At 50.4% G+C, this 27,306-nt stretch overlaps 1 protein-coding gene across 2 annotated transcripts; it reads left to right on the forward strand.

Moving 5' to 3' along the window:
• Positions 1-2,662: 2,662 nt before the first annotated feature.
• Positions 2,663-26,711, forward strand: SMG9 (SMG9 nonsense mediated mRNA decay factor). Of its 2 annotated transcripts, XM_017885891.1 has the most exons (14): positions 2,663-3,038; positions 6,871-7,026; positions 9,587-9,661; positions 9,741-10,005; positions 10,099-10,196; positions 12,739-12,851; positions 17,719-17,830; positions 19,739-19,834; positions 20,274-20,359; positions 23,425-23,531; positions 24,204-24,311; positions 24,493-24,621; positions 24,942-25,086; positions 26,269-26,711. In XM_017885891.1, exons 2-14 carry the CDS (start codon positions 6,877-6,879, stop codon positions 26,345-26,347), a joined length of 1,563 nt encoding a protein of 520 aa, XP_017741380.1. In that variant the 5' UTR covers positions 2,663-3,038; positions 6,871-6,876; the 3' UTR covers positions 26,348-26,711. The 2 variants fall into 2 exon arrangements, with proteins under 2 accessions (XP_017741380.1, XP_017741381.1); XM_017885892.1 differs by lacking the exon at positions 19,739-19,834 and having other exon boundaries at positions 26,269-26,670.
• Positions 26,712-27,306: the final 595 nt, after the last annotated feature.

A 27,306-nucleotide genomic window follows, 5' to 3' on the forward strand; every position in this document is an offset into this window, starting at 1 on the left:
ACGCCATTCTCCTGTCTCAGCCTCCCGAGTAGCTGGGACTAAAGGCGCCCGCCTCGTCGCCCGGCTAGTTTTTTGTATTTTTTAGTAGAGACGGGGTTTCACCGTGTAGACCTGGATGGTCTCGATCTCCTGACCTCGTGATCCACCCATCTCGGCCTCCCAAAGTGCTGGGATTACAGGCTTGAGCCACCGCGCCCGGCCGTCGGTTTTATGAGATGGAGTCTCACTCTGTCACCCTGGCTAGAGTGTGGTGGTGCGATCTCAGCTCACTGCAACCTCCACCTCCCGGGTTCAAGTGATTCTCGTGCCTTAGCCTCCCAAGCAGCTGGCATTACAGGTGCATGCCACCATGCCTGGCAATTTTTGTATTTTTAGTAGAGATGGGGTTTCGCTATGTTGGCCAGGCTGGTCTTGAACTCCTGACCTCAGGTGATCTGCCTGCATCGGCCTCCCAAAGTGCTGGGATTACAAGCATGAGTCACTGCATGGGTCAATATCTGTTAAACAAATTAGGGGAGTGGCCGGGCGCGGTGGCTCAAGCCTGTAATCCCAGCACTTTGGGAGGCCGAGGCAGGCGGATCACAAGGTCAGGAGATCGAGACCATCCTGGCTAACACGGTGAAACCCCGTCTCTACTAAAAGTACAAAAAACTAGCCGGGCGAGGTGGCGGGCACCTGTAGTCCCAGCTACTCGGGAGGCTGAGGCAGGAGAATGGCGTGAACCCGGGAGGCGGAGCTTGCAGTGAGCTGAGATCCGGCCACTGCACTCCAGCTTGGGCGACAGAGCGAGACCCCGTCTCAAAAAAAAAAAAAAAACAAACAAATTAGGGGAGAAGATTATAGTGATGTATATAAAGCAGAGAACACACAACCTGGCACACAGTGGGTCCAAGGTCAATGCCAGGCCTCTTCTCTCTTTTAAGAAAATTCTACCTCTGAGAGTTGCCCTGATGTGAATGAAACTGGCAATCGTGGGTGATCTGGGGTTGAGAAATTCAGATATGGCCTGAGCCAAAGAAGTAAAATTGGACACCAATAGACATAATACAGAGATGGCCTGTCATGTGTATCTTTGTCAAACAACCAGAATCTCTCCCCAGAATCCATCAACAGTGGACTCAAGTCAGTCTGGGTGACTGGTGTTTCTACCTGTGGCAGCCTGGAGAGGTGGCTCCACCTGGTACTGGTACTGGGACAATGACAGTAGGGATGAGGCCTGGAGGGGAGACGGCTGCTCAGAATCTACAACTATCATCATGGTAGATCACAAAATAAAACACAGTGACAACACACAGTGCTATTAGGCAACAGGCACTGTTCTACGCACTCTCACCCATTTAATGCTGGTGGCAATGCTGTAAGGTTATACCACACCCAATTCACAAAAAGGGACGTAGAAGCAGAGAGCATTAAGTCATTTGGTCAAGGTCAGCAGCTATTTATATGAACTGAACACATGCTCTTAACTCCAATGCTTTATTATAACAGCAGCTCCAGAAGAAACCGGGAACCAGTGCTTTAGAAAAGGAAAATGGGAACCAGAGGTGGAGACTTACTTTTATTGTATACAGCCAGAGAGGCTTGAATTGTGTATGTACATGTTAATACCCGTTCAAATACAATTTTATAAAACATTTTTTAGGCCAGTCACGTTGGCTCACGCCTGTCATCCTAGCACTCTGGGAGGCTGAGGCAGGCAGTCTGGAGTTCGAGACCAGCCTGGCCAACATGGCAAAACCCCGTCTCTACTAAAAATACAAAAAAATTAGCCAGGCATGGTGGCAGGCGCCTGTAATCCCAGCTACTTGGGAGGCTGAGGCAGGAGAATCGCTTGAATTTCGGGAGGTGGAGGTTGCAGTGATCCGAGATCATGCCACTGCACTCCAGCCTGGGCGACAGGGCGAGACTCCGTCTCTAAATAAACAAATAAAATAAAAATAAAGAAAGTCAAATAAGAAGCTAGAACTTTCCCATTCACGCACTCTGCCCACTAGAGAACCGCCGACCCTTTCGACTGCGCATGCGCTCCCAGGCCGCGCCCCTCGCCCAATGCTCCTCTTCGGCGCGCGCAAGACTCCGCCCACGGGTGTTTAAATTTTCGAACGTGGAGCAGATTCTCTCCTCCAACGCAGCCTTCGAGGGCTTTAAACATGGTTCTCTCTCAGACTATTCTGCATCTCCCAGGCCTTAAGGATAAAACTGACACAGGAGACCCTTCAGGGTCTGATCTGCCCACTCTGCTGCCTCACCTCCCACCCTGGAGTACCCTGAATCCAAGCGAGTCTGGACCTCTCCCCTGGGGTCTTCGCCGCCTTTGCTTAGCTGTCCCCTGGAGTGCCCTCGCCTGTCTGTCCTTCAAGGTCCAACCGGACCCGCGCCCTTTCCTAAGTGATTGAGGCCCTCTCCACAGGCTGGGGTGTCTTCCAGGACGCACGCCAAGTCTGATTCATTCATGTGTTCTTGGCACTGAGCCCAGAACAGTGAAATTCCTCCCTGTCGCCCCACCCCACCGCATCCCGCCAACATCACTGAAGAGGCACAACTCGAACCCCAGGTTCCCCTCCCGCTCCTCGGCGTATCCATTTCCCTACTCATCTCCCCACCCTCAAGCCCCAATCGCGCGCACGCGCATTGAGTCAGAGCCGCGGCATCCTCCCGCCTCCCCCTCCGGAACCCGCATGCGTGCTGAAGTCTACCGCCTCCATCCACGCATGCTCCGCCCGGCGCGCGCGTTCGGTTCTCGCGCTTCCAGCCCTCAGCGCATGCGCAGGAACAGCAGCCTGAGGGACCTGATCTCAGCTTGGCCCCGCATTGCCTCCTTCTCCTCCTCTTCCTCCTTCAGGCCAGCTTTCCTTAGGGGCCCGGACGCCGAGGCCAGTTTCGGAGTAGGGGGTGCCCACTTTCTCTCTTTCCCACGTTCCTGGCCCCCAGACGCCATTTACAGGCGGGTGGCTTGGGTCAGCCTCGCCGCCCCCACCCGACTCCCGTCACGGGAGAGCCCACACCGCGCCCCGAGAACCAATCAGCAGCCGCCTTAGGTAAGGGGGCCGCGAGTCCGCGTGAGGCTCGCGCACCGGCAGGGGGCGGGGCGCGCCGGCAGGCCCCGCCCTTGCCTTGGCTAGTAAAAGGTCGCTGGGCTGTCCGGCAGGGGTGCGGCACTGGGTAGGGGTCCGGGTCCCGTCATTTCGATACTGGGTTGGCAGGAATGGGGGCGGGGGACGGAAATAACGTGTAAATAAGAAACTAATGCTCTGCGAGATCCAAGTAGAGCCTGCAAACTGCCCGTCAAGTACTGGGGAGGCCGCCCCAATAACGCGTAACGAGAAACTTGAGTTGGGTTCCCTGAGGGAAGCTTTGTAAATCAATGCCTAAATCCGGGGAGGCCCCCCCTCTAGAACCGCGTAGAGAGAAGTTTAAATCCTAGGGAGTCCTTAGGAAAATGTGCAAATCGACTACAGTTCTGGGGTGAGTGTCCCACGCGGAGCTTACATACTCAGGAATCGGGAGAGTCTCCCCAAATATTTGCGAATAGTCACTGAGGTTCTGGGAGATCCCCGAAGGGAGTGTGTGAAGCGATGCCTAAGCACTGAGGAGACACTCACCAAAAATATGTAAATTCGATTGTTAATTTTCGGGAAGTCACCCTAGAAGTCCATCAGTAGTAGACACTTAAGTAGACAGGCTTTCCTGAGTTTGGGGGGAATCCCCCAAAGGAGCCCGGAAATAGCATTGGAAGTCCCCAGCTTGCATGTGGGGTGGGCCTTTTTTTTTTTTTTTTTTGAGGCCGAGTCTCGCTCTGTCGCCCAGGCTGGAGTGCAATGGCACGATCTCGGCCCACTGTAACCTCCACACCTGGCTTAGGTGGGCTCTTAAGTTCCAAGGAACTCCCCACATTCAGATACTGTGGAAGCTCCCAGAATAAAGGGCACAGGGAGGCCAGGCGCTGTGGCTCACGCGGGGAATCCCATCCCTTTGGGAGGCAGAGGCCGGCGAATCACATAAGGCCAGGAGTTCGAGACCAGCCTGGCCAACATGACGAAACTCCGTCTCTACTGAAAATGCAAAACTTAGCTGGGCCTGGTGGTACGCGCCTGTAATCCCAGCTACTCGGGAGGCTGAGGCAGGAGAATTGCCTGAACCCGAGAGGCAGAGGCTGCAGTGAGCTGAGATCACGCTGCTGCACTCCAGCCTGGGCAAAAGAGCAAGACTCCGTCTCAAAAAAAAAAAAAGAAAAGCACACACATAGGAGCGCTTACTTTGCACAGGAAAGGGCATCCTCATAGGCGGGTAAACAGAAACTTTAGGGCTGGGCGGAATCCCAATTGAGACATGAAGACAGGTACTTAAGCACTGGGTAGATTTCGGAATAATGTGTAAAGACACTTAATTGCAAGGGAGGGAAGAGTCTCAGATTCTGGGGAGAATCTCCATCCGAGACTGTAAGCAGTTATTTCGGTATTGAATGAGTCATTTTCCCTAAGCATCTGTAAACAGGCCCTTGTCCTCCTCTGTCTAGGAAAGCAGTCTTCAACCTGGCTTGTGGCTGAGGGAGAGGTCATGTAGCACAGTAAGAGAGGAGCTAGACAAGCCACTTGTCTGGCTAGCAAAATTATGACTCTCTCTTGTAAACAGACCCTTCAGTTCTGGAGAGTCTCGGAGGGACCTGTTTATGTCATTATGAGGTTGGGCTGGGGAGGATTCATGGAGGGATTTAACAGATACTTCCAAGCTAAGCAAGGGTCAGCAAACTTTTTTTTTTGAGACAAGGTCTTGCTTTGTTTCCCAGGCTAGAGTGCAGTGGTGCAGCATGATCATGGCAGCCTTGACCTCCCAGGCTCGAACAATCCCACCACCTCAGCTTCCCAGGTAGCTGGGACTACAGGTGCATGCCACCATGCCCAGCTATTTTTTTCTTTTTAAAATGTTTTCTAGAGACAGGATTTTGCTATGTTGCCCAAGCTGGTCTCGAACTCCTGGGCTCAAGCAGTCCTCCTGTCTCGGCCTTCCAAAGGTGTGAACCACCATACTCGGCCATTCAGTAAAACTTTCTGTTAAGGCCAGAGAGTAATTATTTTAGGCCCTGCAGACTGTATTGTCTGTCTCAACTACTCAGCTTTGCCGTTGCATCAAGAAGGCAGCCATAGACAATTTGTAAATTGATGGATGTGGCCATGTTCCAATAAAACTTTCTATTTACAAAAACAGAAGGCAGACCAGATTTGGCCCCTAGGCCACACTTTGTCAGCCTGACCTCTGAGCTTCAGCAGATAGCCCCATTGAGTTCTACAAACAGTTAAGTAGCAAAGGCCACCCTAGAATGATGTGTGAACAGCTGGAAAACTCTCTAAGGATCTGTAAACAGATACTAAAACGGTGGAGAGTGGGTTGCTTAGATAGCCAGACATTATATAACATGTCAAATAGAATAAACACGGGGGATACCTTGAAATGAAATTCATTGGGAGGGAAGGCAGACCGTCAGGAACGGAAGACAGACAGACACTGAAATGTAGTGGGATACCAGATGAAAACAGGCCCTTGAGTGCTGGAGCCCCACCATGACATACACTAGTAATGGATAATCAAGAGTAGCTGTTGGACTGAGGATCACATTGCTGGTTTGTAAGCAAATGCCTTGCTGCATTTTGTTAAGGAGAATATCCTATTTTTACGTGAACTTGCCCCTATGAGTTTATTTATGTTGGAGCATTTTAATAGTCAGGAATAGTTTTGGCTGCAAGTAAGAGATAGGTATGTATTTGTTTTTCACTGTCTCTTGAAGTAGGCAATTCAGGGTTAACGTGGAACCCCCCAACCTTGTTTCTTGTTTTATTGTACCTTCCATTAAGTTGCCTTACAGCCCAGGATAGCTGCTTGAGCTCCAACCTCCACACCCACATTCCTGTCACTGGGAGGAAGGGGCAAAAGGCATGTGCCAGAGTCTGTGAAGGGAAGTTTCTGGAAGCTGCCAAGCCACACTTCTAGTGTCATACCATAGCCAGAAAGTACTTACTCACATGGCCACACCTAACTGCAAACAAGGATGAGAAGTTTGTTCTGGATAGCCATGTACCTAGCTCAGAACTGAGGGTTTTACTTTTTTGGAAGAAGTCGAGAGTGGATGTTAGGAGCCAGCTTGCAGTTGCTACCACAGGCCCAGAGCTCTGTTGAAAGGAAGGGCCTTGGCCGGGCGTGGTGGTTCACACCTGTAATTCCAGCCCAAGGGCTGAGGTGGGTGGATTGCCTGAGGTCAGGAGTTCGAGACCAGCCTGGCCAACATAGTGAAACCCCATCTCTACTAAAAATACAAAAAAAATTAGTCGGGTGCGGTGGCGGGCACCTGTAATCCCAGCTACTCAGGAGACCGAGGCAGGAGAATTGCTTGAATCTGTGAGGCGGAGGCTCAGTGAGCCGAGACCGCACCATTGCACACCAGCCTGGGCGACAAGAGCGAAACTCCGTCTCAAAAAAAAAGAAGAAGAAAGGAAGAGCCTTGGTTGGGCACCGTGGCTCACGTCTGTAATCCCAGCACTTTGGGAGGCCAAGGTAGGTGCATCACCTGAGGTCAGGAGTTCGAGACCAGCCTGGCCAACATGGTGAAACCCCATCTCTACTAAAAATACAAAAATTAGCCAGGCATGGTGGTGGGTGCCTGTAATTCCAGCTACTTGGGGAGTCTGAGACAGAAGAATCACTTGAACCCGGGAGGCAGAGGTTGCAGTAAGCCAAGATCAGGCCACTGTACTCTAGCCTGAGCGACAGACTCCATCTCCAAAGAAAAGGAAGGAAGGGACTTCGTATAGTCTAGGGTATGCCAAGTAGAGTAGGAAGAGACTCTTTCATCCTGAAATCCCCTCATTCCCTCCATAGGTGACCATGTCTGAGTCTGGACATAGTCAGCCTGGACTCTATGGGATAGAGCGGCGGCGACGGTGGAAGGAGCCCGGCTCTGGTGGCCCCCAGAATCTCTCTGGGCCTGGTGGTCGGGAGAGGGACTACATTGCACCATGGGAAAGAGAGAGACGGGTGAGTGTCTGGACCCAGGAGCAGCATTCATGTATCTATTTGGCTCCACAAATGATTATTGAGCACCTGCCATGTGCTAGGCACTAATCCAGATGCCGGGGATATATCTGTAAAGAAAACCTACCGCCCTCATGGATAAAGAAGGTGGAGAGTGATAAAGGAGACTGTTTTAGATAACATGGTCAGAAAAGGTCTCTCTGAAGAGGTGACTTTTTAGCAGAGGCTTTAAGGAGATGAGGGAATAAGCCATGCCAACATCTGAGATAAAGAGCATTCTAGACAGAACAGCAAGCGCAAAGGCCCTGAGGTGGCCCATATCTGGCGTGTTCAAGGAGTAGCCAGAGGAGGCCAGGATGGCTGCAATGGGTGAGGAAGGAGGGAGAGAGGAGATGAAGTCAGTTAACTGGCGCCAGATCATGTTGGACTTGGTAGGCCTTGGAAAGAACTTTGTATTTCACTGAGTGAAATTGGCATTGGAGAGTTTGAGCCGAGAGGTTTCACAGCTCATGTTTTAAAGAGTCATGTCATAATAACAACAACTGTTTCTGTTTCTTTTTACTTAGCAGCCTACACTGGGCTTGCACTGTGCAAAGTCCTTCACATCCTTTGGGTCTTCCTGAACCCTTACAGCTACCCCATGAAGTAGATTCTATGATAGATCTGATTTTCACTAACGAGGAAAATGAGCCCCAGAGGTGAAGGGACCTTTCCAAAATCAGAGTCAATAAACTTTGGGTCCAGGACTCAGATCCAGGTCCAGCTTAGTCTCACATATAGCATCACTCTGCCTGCTGTAGAGAGTGCCCTGGGCTGGGAATCAGGAGGGATTGGCTTGTATCCAGGCCCTGCCTCACTCCCCTCCTGTACTTAGGTGACTCACTGCCCGAACCTGCCCCCTGGGCTTTTTTCTCTAGGGCCTTGTCCACCTCAGACATGTCTGGTAGGGTGGAAGTAGGTAACAATTGAGGCCAGCTTCTGAGCTATCAAACTGTACAAACATGAAGAATAGTTTATTCACAGTGAGCTGGGCTCTTACTTGCTCCTTCTCTTGGGCCACGGCATAAATGAGAACGCGTAGTCTCTCTTCCTTCCACATAATGCCCTCCTGGGGAATGTTACCCCACCACACCTTCAGGTTTAATTCCTGAGCAAGCAACTCCTAAATCTCATCTTTGTCTCTAAATGTGCTTCTGAGCCCTGGCAGCCTCCTGTCACACCCATGGGCTTCTCATCCTCTGTGTCCCCTGCTGACCTCAGCATCTTTCTGCCATTTTTCCTCTTCCCATTTTTTTCTCCCATATCAATGACAGCCCACTGGGCCTCATCCTGAATGCCTCCCTCACCTCTCCCCTGCTTCCTCTGTGGTAGTCAGGCGCCAGTGCTTTACATTCTGCCACGTGGGTATATCTGTGTGTCTTCTCTCCACCCTCACAGTGCTCATCCCAGGCACAGATTGAATATCTGAAGTGCTCCAAAATTCAAAACGTTTTGAGCACCAACATTACATTTAAGGGAAATGTTTATTGGAGCCTTGCAGCAGATGGATTTGGGGTGCTCAACCAGTAAATATGCAAATATTCCAAAGTTCAAAAAATCCCAAATCCAGAGTACTTCTGGTCCCAGGCATCTCAGATAAGGGATACTCAGCCTGTATCATCTCCCCCCTCCTAGCCTCCTGGAAGTCCACAGCCTCTCCTCCTGTAGTTTTTCCCTTGAAACTTCTTTTCGAAGCACTTTCACATCATCTTTTTGTTTGTTCTTCACCGTAAGCCAGTGAAGTAAGCAGGATTTAAGTAAGTGTCCTCAGTATGTTGGTGAAGAAACAGAAGCAGTGAGGGGTCAAGACTCTCCTGAGGTTCCTCAAGGAACCAGAGAAAGAACGGGACTGAGACTCAGATTTCTCCCCTCTTCAGCAGACTGAGGGTGAGTCGGGGAGGCATGAAGAGGTCAAAGCGTGGGATCAGCCTGCCAGCTTTGCTAGAGCAGGAGCGGGGCTGAGGGCAGAGGTGATCAGGATAGCAAGTGCCACCAGCAGCTCTCACATATGAGCACTTGCCATGTGTCAGGTGCCACGCTAGGCACTTGAGGAGTTCTGTCTCCTTTCATCCTCATCATAATCCTGTGAGGAAGGAATTCCTGTACCCACTCACAGATGGGAAAATGAAGCATATGTGAAGGTGGTAAGACTGGCTCCTTATTCAAGTTCACACAGCCAACACGAGGCAGGACCAGGTTTGCACCCAGACCTGTCTAGCTCCTAGTTCCTTTCCACTTGGGCTTGTTGCCTCGCAGAGGCAGCTGAGCAGAATGCTTGAGGATTTGGTTCTGCAGCCAGGCTGCCTGGGCTTTGTGACTTTGGGCAATCTGCTTAACCTTTCTGGGCTTCGTTTTCTTCATCTGTAAAGTGGGGATAATAATAGTATCTATCTCACAGGGCTGTTGGTAGGATCAAGGTAGTTAATGTATTTCAGCATTTAGAATAGTTCATGGCACATAAAGATCTGAAATGTCCAGGAGAGCCAGTGAGCCATTCCTGAGTAACTGCCCTCCCTCACCACAGGATGCCAGCGAAGAGACAAGCACTTCCGTCATGCAGAAAACCCCCATCATCCTCTCAAAACCTCCAGCAGAGCGGGTGAGCAGAGAAGGAGGGAGGAGGGGAGCCATTAGGGAAGGGATTGCCCCCATTAACGGAAACTTCTTTACCTCTGTAGTCAAAGCAGCCACCACCTCCAACAGCCCCTGCTGCTCCGCCTGCTCCAGCCCCTCTGGAGAAGCCCATCGTCCTCATGAAGCCACGGGAGGAGGGGAAGGGGCCTGTGGCCGTGACAGGTGCCTCTACCCCTGAGGGCACCGCCCCACCACCCCCTGCAGCCCCTGCGCCACCCAAGGGGGAGAAGGAGGGGCAGAGACCCACACAGCCTGTGTACCAGATCCAGAACCGGGGCATGGGGACTGCCGCCCCAGCAGCCATGGACCGTGAGTTGGGGCCGGGCAGGACCGGGTTGGGAACTGGCATCTCCTCACAGACCCTCACTGCATTCTCTGTCTCCTGCTTTCTCCAATCTCCAGCTGTGGTGGGCCAGGCCAAACTGCTGCCCCCAGAGCGCATGAAGCACAGCATCAAGTTGGTGGATGACCAGATGAATTGGTGTGATAGTGCCATTGAGGTACCGACGGGCCCCTCCCTGCCTGAGCTTCCACACATCCTGCATCCTCTGATCCTCCACCCCTTCCTCCACCTCTTGGTAGGCAACACCAGACTGGAGAGCTTTCAGGCAACTTACAGCAGTGAGACGGGGTAGAATCAGAACATTCTCACCTCACCAGAGCTGAATTTTTCAGCTAGCTCAGCTGTGCTTGCTAGTTGGTAAAATACCGAACTACTTTGGTACTGATTAGTAAAGAGGTACTGTCCCTACCACCCCAGGACCCCTGGGATCTCCTGTGCCATCCGCAGCAGGGGAGTCTCTTCGACCCTGCCCCAGTACCCTTCTTATTTGGTTGAAACCCTTGCTGTGGCTCATGCCTGTAATCCCAGCACTTTGGGAGGCCAAGGTGGGAGAATCGCCTGAGCCTAGGAGTTCAAGACCAGCCTGGGCAACATAGGAATACTCCATTTCTACCAAAAATATAAAAATTAGCCAGGCATGGTGGCAGGCATCCAGGCCACTCAGGAGGCTGAGGTAAGAGGATCACTTGAGTCCAGGAGGTCAAGGCTGCAGAGAGCTGTGATCATGAAATTGCACTTCAACCTTGACAACAAGAGTGAGACCCTGTGTCAAAAAAAAAAAGTAAATAAAAGAACAAGAAACCCACGCTGTCTCGGTGTTCACCGTTTTGAATGTCACCCCCCTGGAGTGCCCCCCCATCCATCCCAGCACCCCCTGCTCAAGTTCAGACCTCACATTCTTAGATATCATACATACCTCCAGTCTCCCAGACTTTGTATCCCCTCTTCCGCTTTTTCTCCCCTAGACCTGTCACACCTGCTCAGATTCTCCCAGAAGTGTCACCTCTCCTACCCAGCAGCCTGGACTTAGTAGCGAGCCTCAAGTCCGTTTATTGCCTTGCCCCTGCCACTTCTATGTCCACTCTCACATTGGAATTCACTGGGGAGCTTTCAAAAAACAAAAAGCAAAACAAAGAGCCAAGCCCTACCCTTCAGCGCTATTAAGGAAAACTTTCTGGAGTGATGAAGATCATATATATTTGAACTATCCGTCCGGCATGGTAGCCACTATTCCCAGATGTGGCTTTAGAGCACTTGAAAAGTAGCTAGTACAACCAAACAATTTTTAATGTTGTTTAATCTTATTTAAATAGCCGTATATGATCGATGCCTACTGATTGAACAGGGCATCCCTAGATATTCAGCTTTAATGTGTTAAAGCACATTAAATTCTGATTGGGCCCAGGGTTTGCTTTATTTATTTAGGAGACGGTCTCGCTCTGTTGCCTAGGCAGGAGTACAGTGGCACCATCTCGGCTCACTGCAACCTCCACCTCCCAGGTTCAAGCAGTTCTCCAGCCTCAGCCTCCCAGGTAGCTGGGACCACAAGTGTGCGACACCACACACACATAGTTGTATTTTTTTTTTGTTTTTTTGAGACAGAATTTCACTCTTGTTGCCCAGGCTGTAGTGCAGTGGTATGATCTCGGCTCACTGCACCCTGTGCCTCCCGGGTTCAAGCAATTCTCCTGCCTTAGCCTCCCAAGTAGCTGGGATTACAGGCATGTACCACCATACCCAACTAATTTTGTATTTTTAGTAGAGATGGAGTTTCTCCATATTGGTCAGGCTGGTGTCGAACTCACAACCTCAGGTGATCCGCCTGCCTTGGCCTCCCAAAGTGCTGGGATTACAGGTGTGAGCCACTGCACCCAGCCAGTGTTTGTATTTTTGGTAGAGACGGGGTTTCACCATGTCGGCCAGGCTGGTCTTGAACTCCTGGCCTCAAGCAATCCTCCTGCCTTGGCCTCCTAAAGTGCTGGGATTATAGGCATGGGCCACCACACCTGGCCTGTAGGATTCGCTTTTGAAAAACAAAACAATTTTAAGGTAATTCTAAGGAGCAGCAGCCACAGTTCAGGAGGTAGCTTTTTCCTTGAGGAGTGTCTCTTACACCCCCTGGTGGTGAAAGTCAGCAGAGCTGGTGGCCCAGGGTTGGTCTCAGTAATTTCCAGAGGGGCTCTTAAATCCCACAGACAACAGCATATGAATGTAAAACAAAACAAAAAAACACACAGACGAGAGCCTGGGTGGCTCCTGTTTGCACACCACTCCCTTTCATGTGCTTTCCCAGGTTTCCCAGGAATCTGCGCCAGTAGCCCTAAGTTGCCGAGTCCTATCTTCTCCAACCTGCCCTTTGTTTCTGTGACTCACTTTCACTTCTCCGAGATCAGATTTCCCTTTTTCCCGCTGTGTCCAGCCACGCTGACTTCCTTTTAGCTTCTTGACCATGCTAGGCTCTTTTCTACCTCAGAGTTCTCACAGACACTGTTCTTTGTGTCTAGAACATTTGACATAATCCTACCATGACACGGAACAGAGGCCCTATGCCTAGTTGAAGGGGTTGCAACCATAGGAGTTTCTCTTCCTATATGATAAGGCAGATGGGGGAGCCACAAGGGTCTCTGGAGTCCCCCCTCTGATTCCAGCTCCAGCAACTGACAGACTTGTCAGAGTCTTATTTCTGTATTTTCCCACAGTACCTGTTGGATCAGACTGATGTGTTGGTGGTTGGTGTCCTGGGGCTCCAGGGGACGGGCAAGTCCATGGTGATGTCGTTGTTGTCAGCCAACACTCCAGAGGAAGACCAGAGGTGAGGGGCTATCAGGTAGGGTACAGGAGGGAGGTGGGCACCCACCAGGGATAGGGGCAAGGTGGGCTCGGGTGTTGTAAGTGGTGTTACCAAAGGACTTTGGAAAGTTGCTTTTCTTCCCTAGGCCTCAGTGTCTTCATGAGATGAGGATGATAATGGGCTGGACTAAATCTGTGTAGCTCCAAGGCATCCAATCCTGTTCCTCCCTCCTGCCCTCCCTCCCTTCTTACCTGGCCCCAGGAAATGGTACAGGCCATAGACAGGAAGTGGGATGATGTAGTTGTTAAGGTTTTGGATTTGGGCCCACCTCAGGCTCAGCCCTGCTCCATAAGTGGTTGCCCTTGGGCAGGTCACTTCATTTCCAGTATCCCCTGTCCAAGTAGATTTTTGGAGGATAAAGTAAGATCAAGAAGGCAAAAGTCAATGAATACCTGGCACAGAGCAAGTACTCACAGGATGGTAGCTGATACGAGCTGAGAAATAGGGTGGGTGGGGAAAGAGATCTGGAGACAGAGAGTGGTTTCTGTACTAGCCTCAGTCCTGCTGTGTCACCGTAGCAAAATGGCTCTGCTTCTCTAGGCTGGGGAGGATCACACATGAGGATACTCTGGCCTGAACAACATTCTTGAGTGAGGATGGAATGTGATTATGAAGATAACGCATAAGGGCACAGGAGCAGGTTCTGGGGAGGGGAGAGCTTAAGAAACAGGTCCCGAAACTGGGGGCAGAGAAGGAAAGGGAAAAAGGTAGGAATTTGGGAATGGGGGAGACAAACATCTCATTAAGGAAGAATCAAAATGGGGAATGAGAATGGATGGTAGCCACTGGGGTGATAAAGAACAGAGACACACTGAAGTTACCTAAAAATACAGGGATCTGTTTTTTGTAAAGCAGGCGATAACTACCCTGGCCTCCATGGATGACCGTTGAGCCCATTAACCCCTTAACAGGATATGCAGAATTTCATTTATTTATTTTTGAGACAGGGTCCTGTTCTTTCACCAGGCTCAAGTGCAATGGCATGATCATAGCTCACTGCATCCTCTACCTCCCAGGCTCAAGTGATCTTCCCACCTCAGCCTCCCAAGTAGCTGGGACTGCAGAGGCATGCCACCACACCAGCTAGGTTTTAACCTTTTTGGTAGAGATGGCATCTTCCTGTGTTGCCCAGACTGGTCTCAAACTCTTGGACTCAAGCAATCCTCTCACTTTGTCCTCTCAAAGTGCTGGGATTACAGGTGTTAGCCACCACCCCTAGCCATATGCAGAATTTTACACACATTTGCAGTCAGGCTTTTCTTCTAGGGAAAAGGTCCCTAGTTTGCACCAGATCTCAGAGTGGGCTGATAGAGGTCTAGAAAAGGTGAAGACCACTGTTGTGTGAACACACATCCCATAGAGCTGGAGCTGTGAGTTTCCTCTGCCTCTCTCCTTGCTGTTCTCTGCTCACTCATGACTCAGTTTGGCTCCACTTTGGAACAGCTCGAGGTCTTAGATAACATTCTTTCCGTTTCAGCTTTTCACCCCAACTAGCAGATTTTCCCCATAGCTCTCAGTTCGATTCCTGAGGTAGAGAGAATCCTGTCGCCCAGCTTGTCTTTTTGAGCCACGTCAGCCTGTGGTGTGGTAGACTTTAGTATCAACTCTTTTCATCGGGTCTAGGTTTGGCCTCCTAATTCTCTCTCTCTCTCTTTTTTTTTTTTTTTTTTGGAGACAGTCTCGCTCTGTCGCCCAGGGTGGAGCACAGTGGCACAATTTCGTCTTAACACAATCTCCATCTCCTGGGTTCAACCGATTCTTGTGCCTCAGCCTCCTGAGTAGCTGCGACTACCATGCCCAGCTAATTTTTATGTTCTTAATAGAGATGGGTTTTTGCCATGTTTACCAGGCTGGTCTCGAACTCCTGACAGGTGATCTGCCCACCTTGGCCTCCCAAAGTGTTGGGATTACAGGTGTGAGCCACCGCGCCTGGCCTTCCTCCTAATTCTCTTTCTAATTCATCTGTTTCTTCCCTCCTTCACTCCCACCTCCTTAGTCCAAGCCATTAATATCTTACATGGAGGATGCCAAGAGTTTTCTATCTGGTCTGCGTGATTTAATTCAGTTTGACAAGTACTGTATTAATTGCTTACTCTGTGCCAGGCACTGTTCCAGGTGCTGGGGATACAACAGTATACAAAACTGGAAAAAATCTGCCCTCATGGGGCTTATGTTTTAATAGGGGAGATAGTAAACAAAATAAACACACTATTTGGCACATTAGAATATAACAAAATGGGAAAGGGTTATAGGGAGGTGATGTTGGGCCTAGGTTACAGGTTTTAAAAATTATTACTATTTTTTAAGAGATGAGGGTCTTGCTCTGTCACCCAGGCTGGAGTATAGTGGCGTGATCATGGCTTCACTGCAGCCTTGAACTCCTGGGCCCAAGCCATCCTCCCACCTCGACCATATGAGTAGCTGGGACCACAGGTATGCACCACCATGCCCAACTAATTTTTTAATTTTTTGTAGAGACAGGATCTCACTGTGTTGCCCAGACTGGGCTCACGTGATCCTTTCACCTCAGCTTTTTGAGTAGCTGGGACTACATTTGTGTACCACCATGCCTGGCTAATTTATATATTTTTTATTTTTGAGACAAGTGTTGCTCTGTCACCCAGGCTGGAGTGTAGTGGCTCAATCTCGGCTCACTAAAACCTCCATCTCCCAGGTTCAAGCAGTTCTCCTGCCTCAGCCTCCCGCGTAGCTGGGATTACAGGCATGCGCTACCGCATCCAGCTAATTTTTGTGTTTTTAATAGAGACAGAGTTTCACCATGTTGGCCAGGCTGGTCTTGAACTCCTGACCTCAAGTGATCCTCCTGTCTTGGCCTCCCAAAGCGCTGGGATTGCAGACATGAGCCACCACGCCATTAATAATTTTTTTTATTTTTTGTAGAGATGAGGTGTTGCTGTGTTGCCCAGACTAGTTTGTAGTTTTAAATACGATGGTGAGGGAAGGCCTTCCTAAGGGGAACGTTTGAGAAAAAGCATGCTTGGAGGAACATTCCAATGAGAGGGACTGGCACAATCAATGTCTCTAAAGTGGGAGCTTGCCCAGAGTGTGTGCAGAAGAGCATGGCAGCCTTGGAAGGGGAGGGGTAGGAGATAAGGCCAGAGAGGCAGAGGGAGGCACTATGGCACTGGGCCTTGTAAGCCTGTCTCCACTTTTTCCACCCTACGGTCCTCGCCACATAGCAGCAAGGGGGACCTTTCCAACCACAATTGGATCCTGTCTCTGCTCTACTTAGATCTCTCCAGCAGCTTCTCCAGGCTCATAGGCCAAAGCCTTACCACGCCCCACAAGGGTCTGTAGCCTCCTGCTCCCTCCCCTCCCACACACACCATCTTTCTGCTCTTGCCATGCTGGTCTTTGAGTGCTGGTACAACAAACCACCTACCTTCTGCCGACACAGCCTTCCTCTGCGTCCATCCCCCACCCAGCGCCAATTAACTCCCTCTTTCTCTCTCAGCCTCAGCATTGTCATTTCCCTCTCCAGGGCAGCCCTTCCTGGCTCCAGCAACTAAGTGATCTGCACTTGGAATACTACACGCCTCTTCTTTCTAACACCCACAGTTACTGATTTCTGGTAATTTGTAAACTAGACCAGAAGCTCCACAGAAGCCAAGTTAGTCTTTTTTGTTCACTGCTATATTCTGGTATCTGGCAAATAAGAGGTTTTCCGTAAAGTGTTTGTAAAGTGGAAGGATGCCTGCTGTGTGTCAGACAACAGATTATGTATCTTGGGGGGAGATAGAAATTACCCTTTGAGAGGTAGGTACTATTACCCTGATTTTACAGATTTCAAAAGGTAAAATCGCTTTGCCCAAGTGACAGAGTCACCAAGTTGAACTTAGTGGTTTAGGGCAAGGCCCAGCCCTGCCTCTGCCTTCTTTTTTTTTTTTTTTTGAGACGGAGTCTTGCTCTGTCGCCCAGGCTGGAGTGCAGTGGCGCGATCTCGGCTCACTGCAAGTTCCACCTCCCGGGTTCACACCATTCTCCTGCCTCAGCCTCCGAGTAGCTGGGACTACAGGTGCCCGCCACCTCCCCCGGCTAATGTTTTGTATTTTTAGTAGAGATGGGGTTTCACCATGTTAGCCAGGATGGTCTCAATCTCCTAACCTTGTGATCCGCCCGCCTTGGCCTCCCAAAGTGCTGGGATTACAGGCGTGAGCCACCGCGCCCGGCCCCAGCTCTTCCTTCTTTGCCCTCATATTCCCAGCACCCAGCACACGTAGAAGTGAGGGAGACTCACCTGACAGGGGAAGATGCTGGGAACAAAACCAAAACTCCCTCACTGTGGGAGTGGAGGGCACTCAATGCTCTCTCTCCAGTGCCTGGGATCTAGCAGGTTTATTTGGTAATTAATAGCTAAAAGTATATATCACTATGTATCAGGCACCATTCTAAGGGCTTTACAGATACCGACCTCACAGTAATACACAGAGTTTTGATCATGTGGTTATCCCCATTTACAGATGAGGAAATGGACGGAAAAAGGTTAAGGAATATACCTAAAGCCACATAGCCAGGAAGAGGGAGAGCTGGGATCTGAATCCTGGCAGACTGGCAGAGTCTCTGCCCTTCAGCACCTCAGTGTACTGGCTTCATCAATTGAACTAATGGATCTCATTATGGGTAGGAGTGAAGTATGCTTCAAAACATGCACTGCCCCTGCCTCCCAACCCCTGACATGGGCCGCAGATGGAAAGCTTAGGGAACAGGGTACCACGGCTCACATGCTCAGCTCACAGGGTCACACTTCGGATGCCTCCAAGGCTGAGAACCAGAGCTCTCATGCACCCCTGCCTGCTCCTCTCCACAGGGCTTATGTTTTCCGGGCCCAGAGCGCTGAAATGAAGGAACGAGGGGGCAACCAGACCAGTGGCATCGACTTCTTTATTACCCAAGAACGGATTGTTTTCCTGGACACCCAGGTGCCAGCCCCGCCTGCCTTTGCCCCACCCTGCCACATCCTGCATTGAGCCTCTTCCTGGAATGTGATTAAGCCAGAACCCTGCATGGATTCCGTGTGCTTCCAGTCAAGCCATGGACATGCTGGGTGCCCTGGGGAAAGTTGTGTCTTTTCTTGGCCCTTAGTCTGTTGTCAGTTTTGCCCCCATCTCATTCGCCTTCTACACAGTAGCATAAAGGATCTTCTAGTATAGTGCTGAAAAGTGTGGGCCCTGGAGAATATATGTTCTGATCCTGCCTGTTAATTCTTACCAGCTGGGTGACTTTAAGTTTTAAACTCCCTTAAACCACAGCTCTTTATAAATAGGGATGATAACTGTACTCAGCCTCTTAGGAGTTTCAAGGATTCAGTGGAACAGTCCAGGCAAAGGGCTTGGCCGGGACCTGGCACAAGATTAGTGCTCAGGCTCGTCACTGTCATTAGAACTGACTAGTCATGCGTTTACCTGGCAGTTTTCCTCGGCTTCTCCTCTGTTCTCAGGCAAAGTCCAGATTCCTTAAGCTAGCATTCAGAGGGTATGGCTTGACTCCCTCAGACTGCCTATCCTCGCCTCTGGAGGAGCCCCCAAACCCCAAGCGCACACACACTGATCTTTCTCTTCTCTGAACTTTGCATATCCTGAAACTACCTGAAATTGTTTTTACCTGAAACTACCAACAAATTGTGTGACCTTGTCAAGCTATTTATTTTCATTCCTCAGTTCTCTTAAGTGGGAAAAACAATATTGCCTACCTCATAGGAGGTTTGTGAGGTTTCAGTGCATTGATGCAAGTAAAGTCCCAATGACAGCACCCAACAGGAGTTAGGTGCTAAACACTCTTAGTGATTAATACCAGTATCAGTACAATAATCTCTCACCTTGCGTTCTTGCCTGGCTGATGCCTCCTTCTTCCTCAAGATTCCACTGGGGTGTGGCCTCCTTTCAGAAGCCCTCCCCTTCCACTGTTGCCCATATGCACCTCCCACCACAGCATGTGATTTGCCACTGTGTCTATTCCCAGTCCCTACCTGCCTGAAGCTCTTCAGAGCAGAGCCCTGGCTCTGGGGGTGAGAGCTGGGGCACAGGGCCTGGCCCTTAGTTGGCACTCATAGTTGGTGGAACAGAGTTCTGATCACTGTGGCATTGATGACACAGAGTGGAAAATCTACAAATGTGATGTGAGCCTTGTGTGCAGGGGCCATGGAGACCTGGAGACAAACCAAACCAGCTGTGGTCTGAGTCAAGAGACCTGTGAAGAAGAGGACAGAAGTTAACAAAACAAGACAGAATAGAGCGCTGCTCAGTGTTTGGTGTTCGAGAAAGCGAGCAGTTGTGAAAGCCCCTTTCTAAAAGAATTTCACTGCAGCAAGAAGCCAGTAGACTATCAGGCCAATTTAATTTAGCTCTTAAAGTTTTTTGATTGAATGTTCCTTTAAGAAAAAAAAGTCTGGTGAGCTCACCACTGATTCTTGTACGTACTGATGCAGTTTTTAAAATTCTCACCAGTTTTCACACTAATCATTTTTTTTCACCTAAGTAATTATCTTAGCAAAGTTTTGAAAGGGTCTGAAACAACTGACAACAAAATGAGTCTTTAAGGGACATGACTCATTTGAGTAAACATTAAAAATTCATTAGCAGAAAGCGATTTCTTTTTGGGCATGAGGCGCTTGAGAGCAGCAGTGATTTGTAAAGGAGTTGGAAAAGTGTATCATCTTTGAGTTTTTTCTTTATACTTCCCCTTACTGTTCTAATGAGAAATTGCCTGCCTTTGTTTCTGACCTTGTTTTGTCCTGAGATAGGCGATGTAGTTGCCTTGAGCATGTGAAACTTGCTCAAGTTTCTGTGAGCAGCCCTTTCCCTGACATTCTGTTCTCTTCCTTGCTGCAGCCCATCCTGAGCCCTTCTATCCTAGACCATCTCATCAATAATGACCGCAAACTGCCTCCAGAGTACAACCTTCCCCACACTTACGTTGAGATGCAGGTGAGGGAGCCAAGCCAGGCCCAGGACTGAGGTTTTACATCCCAACCCCCATCCTCCCAGGATCTGAAGAGCTGGGTATGGATGGTCCACTTAGTTTCTGCTTCATAAGAGCCCTGGCTGCCCCAAGGGCTGTAGGAAGAGGACTGCACTGAGAGTCAGAACCGGCTCACCTCCTGGCTCTGCCTCTCAGGCAAGTCATTTCCCACTCCAACCCCTTTGAAGCCTCAGCATCTGCCTGTGTAAAATGGGGGTGATAATTCCCATCTTTCCTGAGTTAGGGATGGCCTGTGAGAGAAGTGCCATCACAGTGCTGGGCACACAGTAGCTGCTCGAAAGCTCCTTGCCCTGCTGCCTCCTGAGCTGAGTCCTGGGATCAGGGACTCCTGATTAGTCCAGACAAAAGAGGTCCTCACCTCCCTTCCTTCCTGCCCACCCTCAGTCACTCCAGATTGCTGCCTTCCTTTTCACGGTCTGCCACGTGGTGATTGTCGTCCAGGACTGGTTCACAGACCTCAGTCTCTACAGGTGAGGAGCTGAGGGGTTGGGGGGTGGAGAGGAGGAACGAGGCAGGAGACAAAGGCCCAGAGACTGAGGGCACTGCCTCAAGGGACAGCAGCCAGAAGGACCCTTTTAAAATTTAAGTTGGAGCAAATCACCGCCATCTAACCTCAAAGCACTGCGCGCACACACACACCCCTCCACTGACGTTACATATCTACCAGAATAAATCCAAAGTCTGCCTGTGCGTGGCTCACAAAGTCCTGCGCCCTCTGGTCACCTTGCTGACTCCTCTCACTGCCTCCCCTCCCTTTATTTTTATTTATTTATTTGTTTATTTATTTATTTATTGAGACGGAGTCTCGCTCTGTCACCCAGGCTGGAGTGCAGTGGCGTGATCTTGGCTCACTGCAACATCTGTCTCCTGGGTTCAAGCTATTCTCCTGCCTCAGCCTCCCGAGTAGCTGGAATTACAGGCACCCACCACCACACCAAGCTAATTTTTGCAGCCTAGCCATGTTGGCTAGGCTGGTTTTGAACTCCTGACCTCAGGTAATCTGCCCGCCGCGGCCTCCCAAAGTGCTAGGATTACAGGCGTGAGCCACCGCGTATTAAAGCCACAGGGCTTTGTGGCTGTTCTTCCTGCAGCCCAGGACCTCTGCGCTCTGCCTCCCTCAGTGGGAGATACCCTTCTCCCAGATCTCAGACTCTCCCTCGTGCCATTCGAGTCAACTTCAGGCCTTCCCTGACCATCTAACACAGCATCCTTTGTTACTCTCCCTGCCTTCTGTGTTTTCCTTCACTGCATTTACCTCTCCTTAATAGGATACTGTAGCTTTCATCGTGATCTTTCTTCCCCATTCGAATGTAAGCCCCAGGAGGGCAAGGTCCCCAGCACCTCACACAGTGCCTGGCATACGGTATTTACTACAAATTGGCTGAATAAGTAGCATGAGGAGCTGACTTGTCTGGTCTATGGAGTTTTGCTGTTCATGTCCTTCAGGTTTGTGTGCCATCCTGTTGGTATTCAGGCAGGCAGGAAAAGAAAGGGAGGCAGGACCTGGCAGGAGTCCTGACTGAAGCAACCACAGGTTCCAGAAATGCCCCCAGAAGAGACTGGCTCAGAACCTATGGCCACAAAGGCTCTTCCTGGCTTCAGGCCCCAGGAGACCACTGGGAGGTGTTGCGGGGAGCAACTTTGGGCACAGGGGCCAGGCAGAAGGAAGGGATAGGAGCTTATAGAGAGGGGAGAGATGAAATTAGGAAGCAGATTCCTTCAGAGCTAGGCAGTGCCTTCGAATCCTAGCTTACTGGGCATGTGTCTCTTCCCTCCTCAGTTCCTCATCAGCAGAATTATGTTGTGCAGATTCAGTGAGTTAAGGAATTTAAAGCATTCAGCATAGTCCTTGTTACATAGTAAGTGGTTGATAAAGAGAACTTAGTGTTTGTATTAGTAACCCTGGTGACAGGGATGAGCTGAGAGTCTGGCCAACAGCAAAAAACGCTTGCTAGGGAGTTGGTTGTTCTGACCAGATCTAATGCGGTCAAGCTGTGATTTCATTCTGAAACACCCATTCCTACCACCATCTGGGATTCATTCACATCTAGGTGTGCCAGGCACTGTTCTGGGCACTAGGGACACAGGTGTGAGCAAAACAGATAAAAGAGATAAAACTCCTTGGGAAGTTTACGTTCTGGCAGAGGTATTGGCTCAGGCTGGCACATGGCAGAGCCTTGTTTTTAAGCGCTTGTCTACAGGTGGGCTTCTCAGAGTAGGGGAGCCCCTTGAGATTGTAGATGTGTTTGTGTGTGAGGAGAATGTCCCCATATTTTAGCAGATCCCAATATCCTTTACCTTAGAAAACAGGTTTGTGTGCTCTTACCTATTTGAGACAATTATTTTAAAATAACAAACTGAAAATTTATATCCACTCAAAAACCTACACACATTTTTTTTTTTTTTTTTTTTTTGAGATGGAGTCTTGCTCTGTCACCCAGGCTGGAGTACAGTGGCACAATCTCGGCTCACTGCAACCTCTGCCTCCCAGGTTCAAGCACTTCTGCCTCAGCTTCCCAAATAGCTGGGACTACGGGTGTGTGTCACCATGCCTGGCTAATTTTTGTATTTTTAGTAGAGACACGGTTTCACGATGTTGGCCAGGCTGGTCTCAAACTCCTGACTTCAGGTGGTCTGCCTGCCTCAGTCCCCCAAAGTGCTGAGATGACAGGTGTGAGCCACCATGCCCAGCCACACAGATATTTATAGCAGCTGTATCCATAATTGCCAAAACTTGGAAACAACCAAGATGTCATTCAGTAAATTGAATGGATAAATAGTCAGTGGCACATCTAGACAATGGAATACTGTTCAGCACTAAAAAGAAATGAGCTGTCTAACTGTGAAAAGACATAGAGGATCATTAGATGCAGACTAAGTGAAACCAATCTGAAAATGCTATATACTTGTAATTCCAGCTATACAGTCTGGATAAGGCAGAACTATGGAGACAGTGAAAAGATCAGGGATTGGAGGGAGGGAGGGATGAATAGGGAGAGTACAGAGGATTTTTAGGGCAGTGAAACTACTCTTTGTGATGCTGTAATGGCAGACACACACCATTATACATTTGTCCAGACCTGTAGAATGTACAGCACCAAGAGTGATCCCTGATGTAAACGGATTTTGGGTGATAATGATGTGTCAGTGCAGCTTTGTGAGTCTTGACAAATGAACCATTCAGGTTGGAGATGTTGATAGTCAGGGAGGCTGTGCATGTGCAGGGGGTGTGTGGGAATTCTACCTGCTTTCTGCTCAGTTTTGCTGTGAACCTAAAACTGCTCTAAAAAATCATCTTTTAAAAAAAAAAATAGGGTAAACTCATAAAGAATTATTAGTTGATGTACGTCCATGGATTGGTATCTGAGAGGATTATCTCTGAATTCTCTGAAATTGTGAGAAACATAGTGTGTTTATGGTATTTTTCTGAGCATGGCTGTAGCTTTCATCAGAATCTCAAAGGAAGCCCCTGTCCCAGGCTGTGGGACTTGGGGTGCAAGTGCAAGAGCAACAGCCACTCACCCCAAACCCCAAGGTTCCTGCAGACAGCAGAGATGGTGAAGCCCTCCACCCCATCCCCCAGCCACGAGTCCAGCAGCTCATCAGGCTCCGATGAAGGCACCGAGTATTACCCCCACCTGGGTGAGAGGCTTTCTAGGGTCTGGAGGGGTGGGCAGGAGCAAAAATGAGGCGCTGAAGGTCAGGAGCATGCTGGAGAAGTAGGGAGAGACAGAGAAGGAGTGAGGTTCTGGGTGGAGCACTTTTGAGAGTTGTGAAGAGTGAAGTCAAAAAGGATTAGCTGCTCCTTCCTCCCAAGTTCCCACTGCCCTGGTCCCCCCTGACAGTTGAGGGCATGACCCCCTGAGCCTATATCTGGCTCTGTGATGGGAATGGCACAGGCCCCAGGTCTGCTTATTTCTGGGTCCCTGGAATCTCCCAGCTCAGGAAATGAGTATTAGATTGGGTTCATCTGAGTGGCCCCATCCATCTGTTCTCCCTCCTCCAGCCTTTGCACATGCCGTTCCTTTGCCTGTTTCATGCTTTCTCCGCTCCACTCTTCTGCAAAGACCCAGCTCATTTTATGATCCCTCGCTAGGGCCTCAAAGAGACTAGGGGCAGAAACCAGATCTGACTCACCTCTGGGTCCCCAATATTGCCCTACACAGAGCCTGGTGCTGAAGTGAAGTGAAGTTACATAAATATTTACACAGTGATCTGAACTCAGGGGTAATAGCAGGTCTTTGGGGTGAGAAAGGGGAGTCCATGAAGCCAAGCCATATCTGCCTCACAGGGCCCGTCTCTTCCCACCCTCAGTCTTCTTGCAGAACAAAGCTCGCCGAGAGGACTTCTGTCCTCGGAAGCTGCAGCAGATGCATCTGATGATCGACCAGCTCATGGCCCACTCCCACCTGCGTTACAAGGGTGAGGGTTCCCAGATCACCCCCCAAGCTAGTCAGTAGCCTCCTGATTCCTGATCCAGCCCTGTGGGTCAGTCTCTACCCCCAGACTAGCCCCTGATCCTGCCTTGACTGTCAACGATTCCCACCCCACCCCCCGAAACCCACAACATGGTACCTGAAGGCTGAAGCATTTTCTCCTCCAGGGACTCTGTCCATGTTACAATGCAATGTCTTCCCGGGGCTTCCACCTGACTTCCTGGACTCTGAGGTCAACTTATTCCTGGTACCCTTCATGGACAGTGAAGCAGAGAGTGAAAACCCACCAAGAGCAGGTACAGTTACCCTCAACGGGTTCATGGAGAGACAAGTCCTGTCCTCATCGGAGAGAGACCCAGCACCCCCTGGTCTAGGAGGCAACATGGGTTGCCCTGGTTTGGGAGCAGTGTGGAGCCTACCTGGTCTGAGAGAAGACCCTGGTTCATTCCCGGGTGCGTGGACCCTTTATGAGAAGTGTGTTTCAGAGTCATGAAAGTACAGGAAGAGCTCGGCCGGGGCTCAACTCTCAGGTGCTCCTTGAAGCCCAGGATGCTGTTACCTGGGAGAAAGACCCTGGCAGTCTATCCCTCTTACCCTCCCTGCCCCAACTTTCCAGGGCCTAGTTCCAGCCCACTCTTCTCCCTGCTGCCTGGGTATCGTGGCCACCCCAGTTTCCAGTCCTTGGTAAGCAAGCTCCGGAGCCAAGTGATGTCCATGGCCCGGCCACAGCTGTCACACACAATCCTCACCGAGAAGAACTGGTAAGAGCTTTTTGCAGAGGGGGTCAATTTGAGGCACCCCACCCTGGTGTAGAGAGGAGGGGGCATCTCTTAGATCGGCATGACCTCATGAAGCCCCTCCTCCCCAGACCTCAGCTTCCTTTTCTGGAACAGTGATGATTGCTACTGTCTTGTAAGCATCTCACCCACGCAGCAACATGCTGTTTTGTGTGACTTTGAATCCTCCTCATCAGCCAGCATCATGTAGGTCCTTGTCACCAGTTTTCCTGGTGGGGAAATTTAGGCTCAGAGAAAAGTGTTACATAGCAAGGCCACACATCTGTGGCTAGGAGTCATTTGATTGCTAGGAGTAGGACCAGTGACCGGATTTAGCTTAAGGAAGATTTATTCCAGGGACCTGATCACAGAAAACAGGGCCCTTCAGGAGATGGGAACCAGAAAGCCATCAGGGTCTCATTGTCCACTCTTCTGCATTTGCCTTGGTTCCTGCCTGTGGCTTTCTCACCCTGCTTTCACTTGGCCCTGCCCTACCTCTGTGGCCCCTACTTTACATGACTTCTTTGTCCAGAGCCCTCAGCATATGAGTCCAGGTCTCCCTCATCTTACTTCAAAGAGAAAAATTGGAAAGCTAAATAGCTTGACTGGGTGCAGCCTCTCTACCTTGGCTCCCACATCTGCAGTTGGCTGTGCCTGGAAGGGGTCAGGAGTGCAGACAAAGCAAGCAGCAGGAAGCCCCTCAGGGCTTGTAGGGCAGCGATGGGGCAGAGCTCTGTGTCCCAGCTCTGCTCCTGCCGTTGGTCTAAACCAGGACCCAGAGGGGATAGGGGGAAGATTGTGGGTTGTGCAGCTGCTGTTAGATGTTTTCCGTGTCGTAAGACTCTGGAGGGAGGTAGAAACTGAACCCTTACCCACAAAGCCAGCACTGTCTGGAGGGGAGAAGTTTAGGTGGTAGAGACTTGAGGTCTTAGTCCAAGCCCTGGAACCTTCAGCTTCGCTTAACCTGGGTGAGCTAAGAAAAGTGGGGCCACCTCCCATCACTGTCAGGATCCTCCCTGTATCCCTGTTGAGGAGATTGGGCTCCAAGAGGTTCAGAGTCACATCTCAGGTCATAAAAGGGGTCTCAGTTTCCCCACCTGTCCAGGGTTGGTGCTGGGCTCTGGGAGCCCTGGCCAGGCAGCCCCGACTGTTGACCTCCTCTCACAGGTTCCACTATGCTGCCCGGATCTGGGATGGGGTGAAAAAGTCCTCTGCTTTGGCGGAGTACAGCCGCCTGCTGGCCTGAGGCCAAGGAGAGGAATGTCACGCAGGGGACCTCCTGGGTCCCCAGTGGACGGCGAGGGAGCACAAACGTCCATCCCCCACCGGGGTGGAGAGCAGCAACAGGCCTGATGGATGAGGGATTGTGGCTTCCCGGCCCAGAGACATGAGGTGTCCAGGGCCAGGTCCCCTACCCTCAGTTGGGGGCTGTTCAGGGGGTGACTGTGAGCGATTCCCCCCACCCCAACCTGAGATGGGGCGGCCCATCCTACGTCCTCCACAAGGACAAGCAGTGGGAGGAGTCTGAATGGGCACCAGGAAGCCCTGGCCCCTGGAGAGCTCTTTATTGGAGCAGATCTGGTGGTTCAAATAAACACAGTCATGCAAGCTGTTCTTGTGTTCCACTTACTCCTCTACCCAACATGCAGCTCTGGGAAGCAGGACAAATTGGACACCCAGCCCTTGTGGACAGATCATCCCCTGACTACCCGTTGGAGCCTGAACAAGCTTCCCTCAGGGCCACAATCACTGTGGGTCATAGAGTTGTGGGGAACAGATGGAGACCAGTCTCTGCTAAGAAGGAAGTCCCTAGAAGGGGTTATTCTGTTTCTGGGGGTGGCATCAAGCCTCCCCTGTGTATGTTTTGGATGGGAGAATACACTGTGCAGCTGAGTACAGCAACTACCCTGGTGTCTTCTGCTCTCACTTAAAGACAGTTGCCTGCCTTTGGGTTAAATGCCCAGTTGAATACAATGCCTGGCTGGGCACGGTGGCTCATGCCTGTAGTCCTAGCACTTTGGGAGTCCAAGGCAGGCGGATCACTTGAGGTCAGGAGTTTGAGACCAGCCTGGCCAACATGGTGAAACCCCGCCTCTACTAAAAACACAACAAAAAATTAGCTGGGCGTGGTGGTGCACACCTGTAATCCTAGCTACTTGAGGACTGCTTGAGCCCGGGAGGCAGAGGTTGCAGTGAGCCAAGATC

The sequence above is a fragment of the Rhinopithecus bieti genome, unplaced genomic scaffold (genome assembly GCF_001698545.2).
Source record: "Rhinopithecus bieti isolate Rb0 unplaced genomic scaffold, ASM169854v2 scaffold_15643, whole genome shotgun sequence".
NCBI classification, from domain to species: Eukaryota; Metazoa; Chordata; class Mammalia; order Primates; family Cercopithecidae; genus Rhinopithecus; species Rhinopithecus bieti.

Bases quoted from the DNA above. Each gene is read 5' to 3' on its own strand.
- SMG9 (XM_017885891.1), top strand. From the start codon at position 6,877: ATGTCTGAGTCTGGACATAGTCAGCCTGGACTCTATGGGATAGAGCGG. The intron at 19,835-20,273 runs GTGAGGGAGCCA...GCCCACCCTCAG, and splicing joins ACACTTACGTTGAGATGCAG to TCACTCCAGATTGCTGCCTT. The intron at 25,087-26,268 runs GTAAGAGCTTTT...CTCCTCTCACAG, and splicing joins ATCCTCACCGAGAAGAACTG to GTTCCACTATGCTGCCCGGA.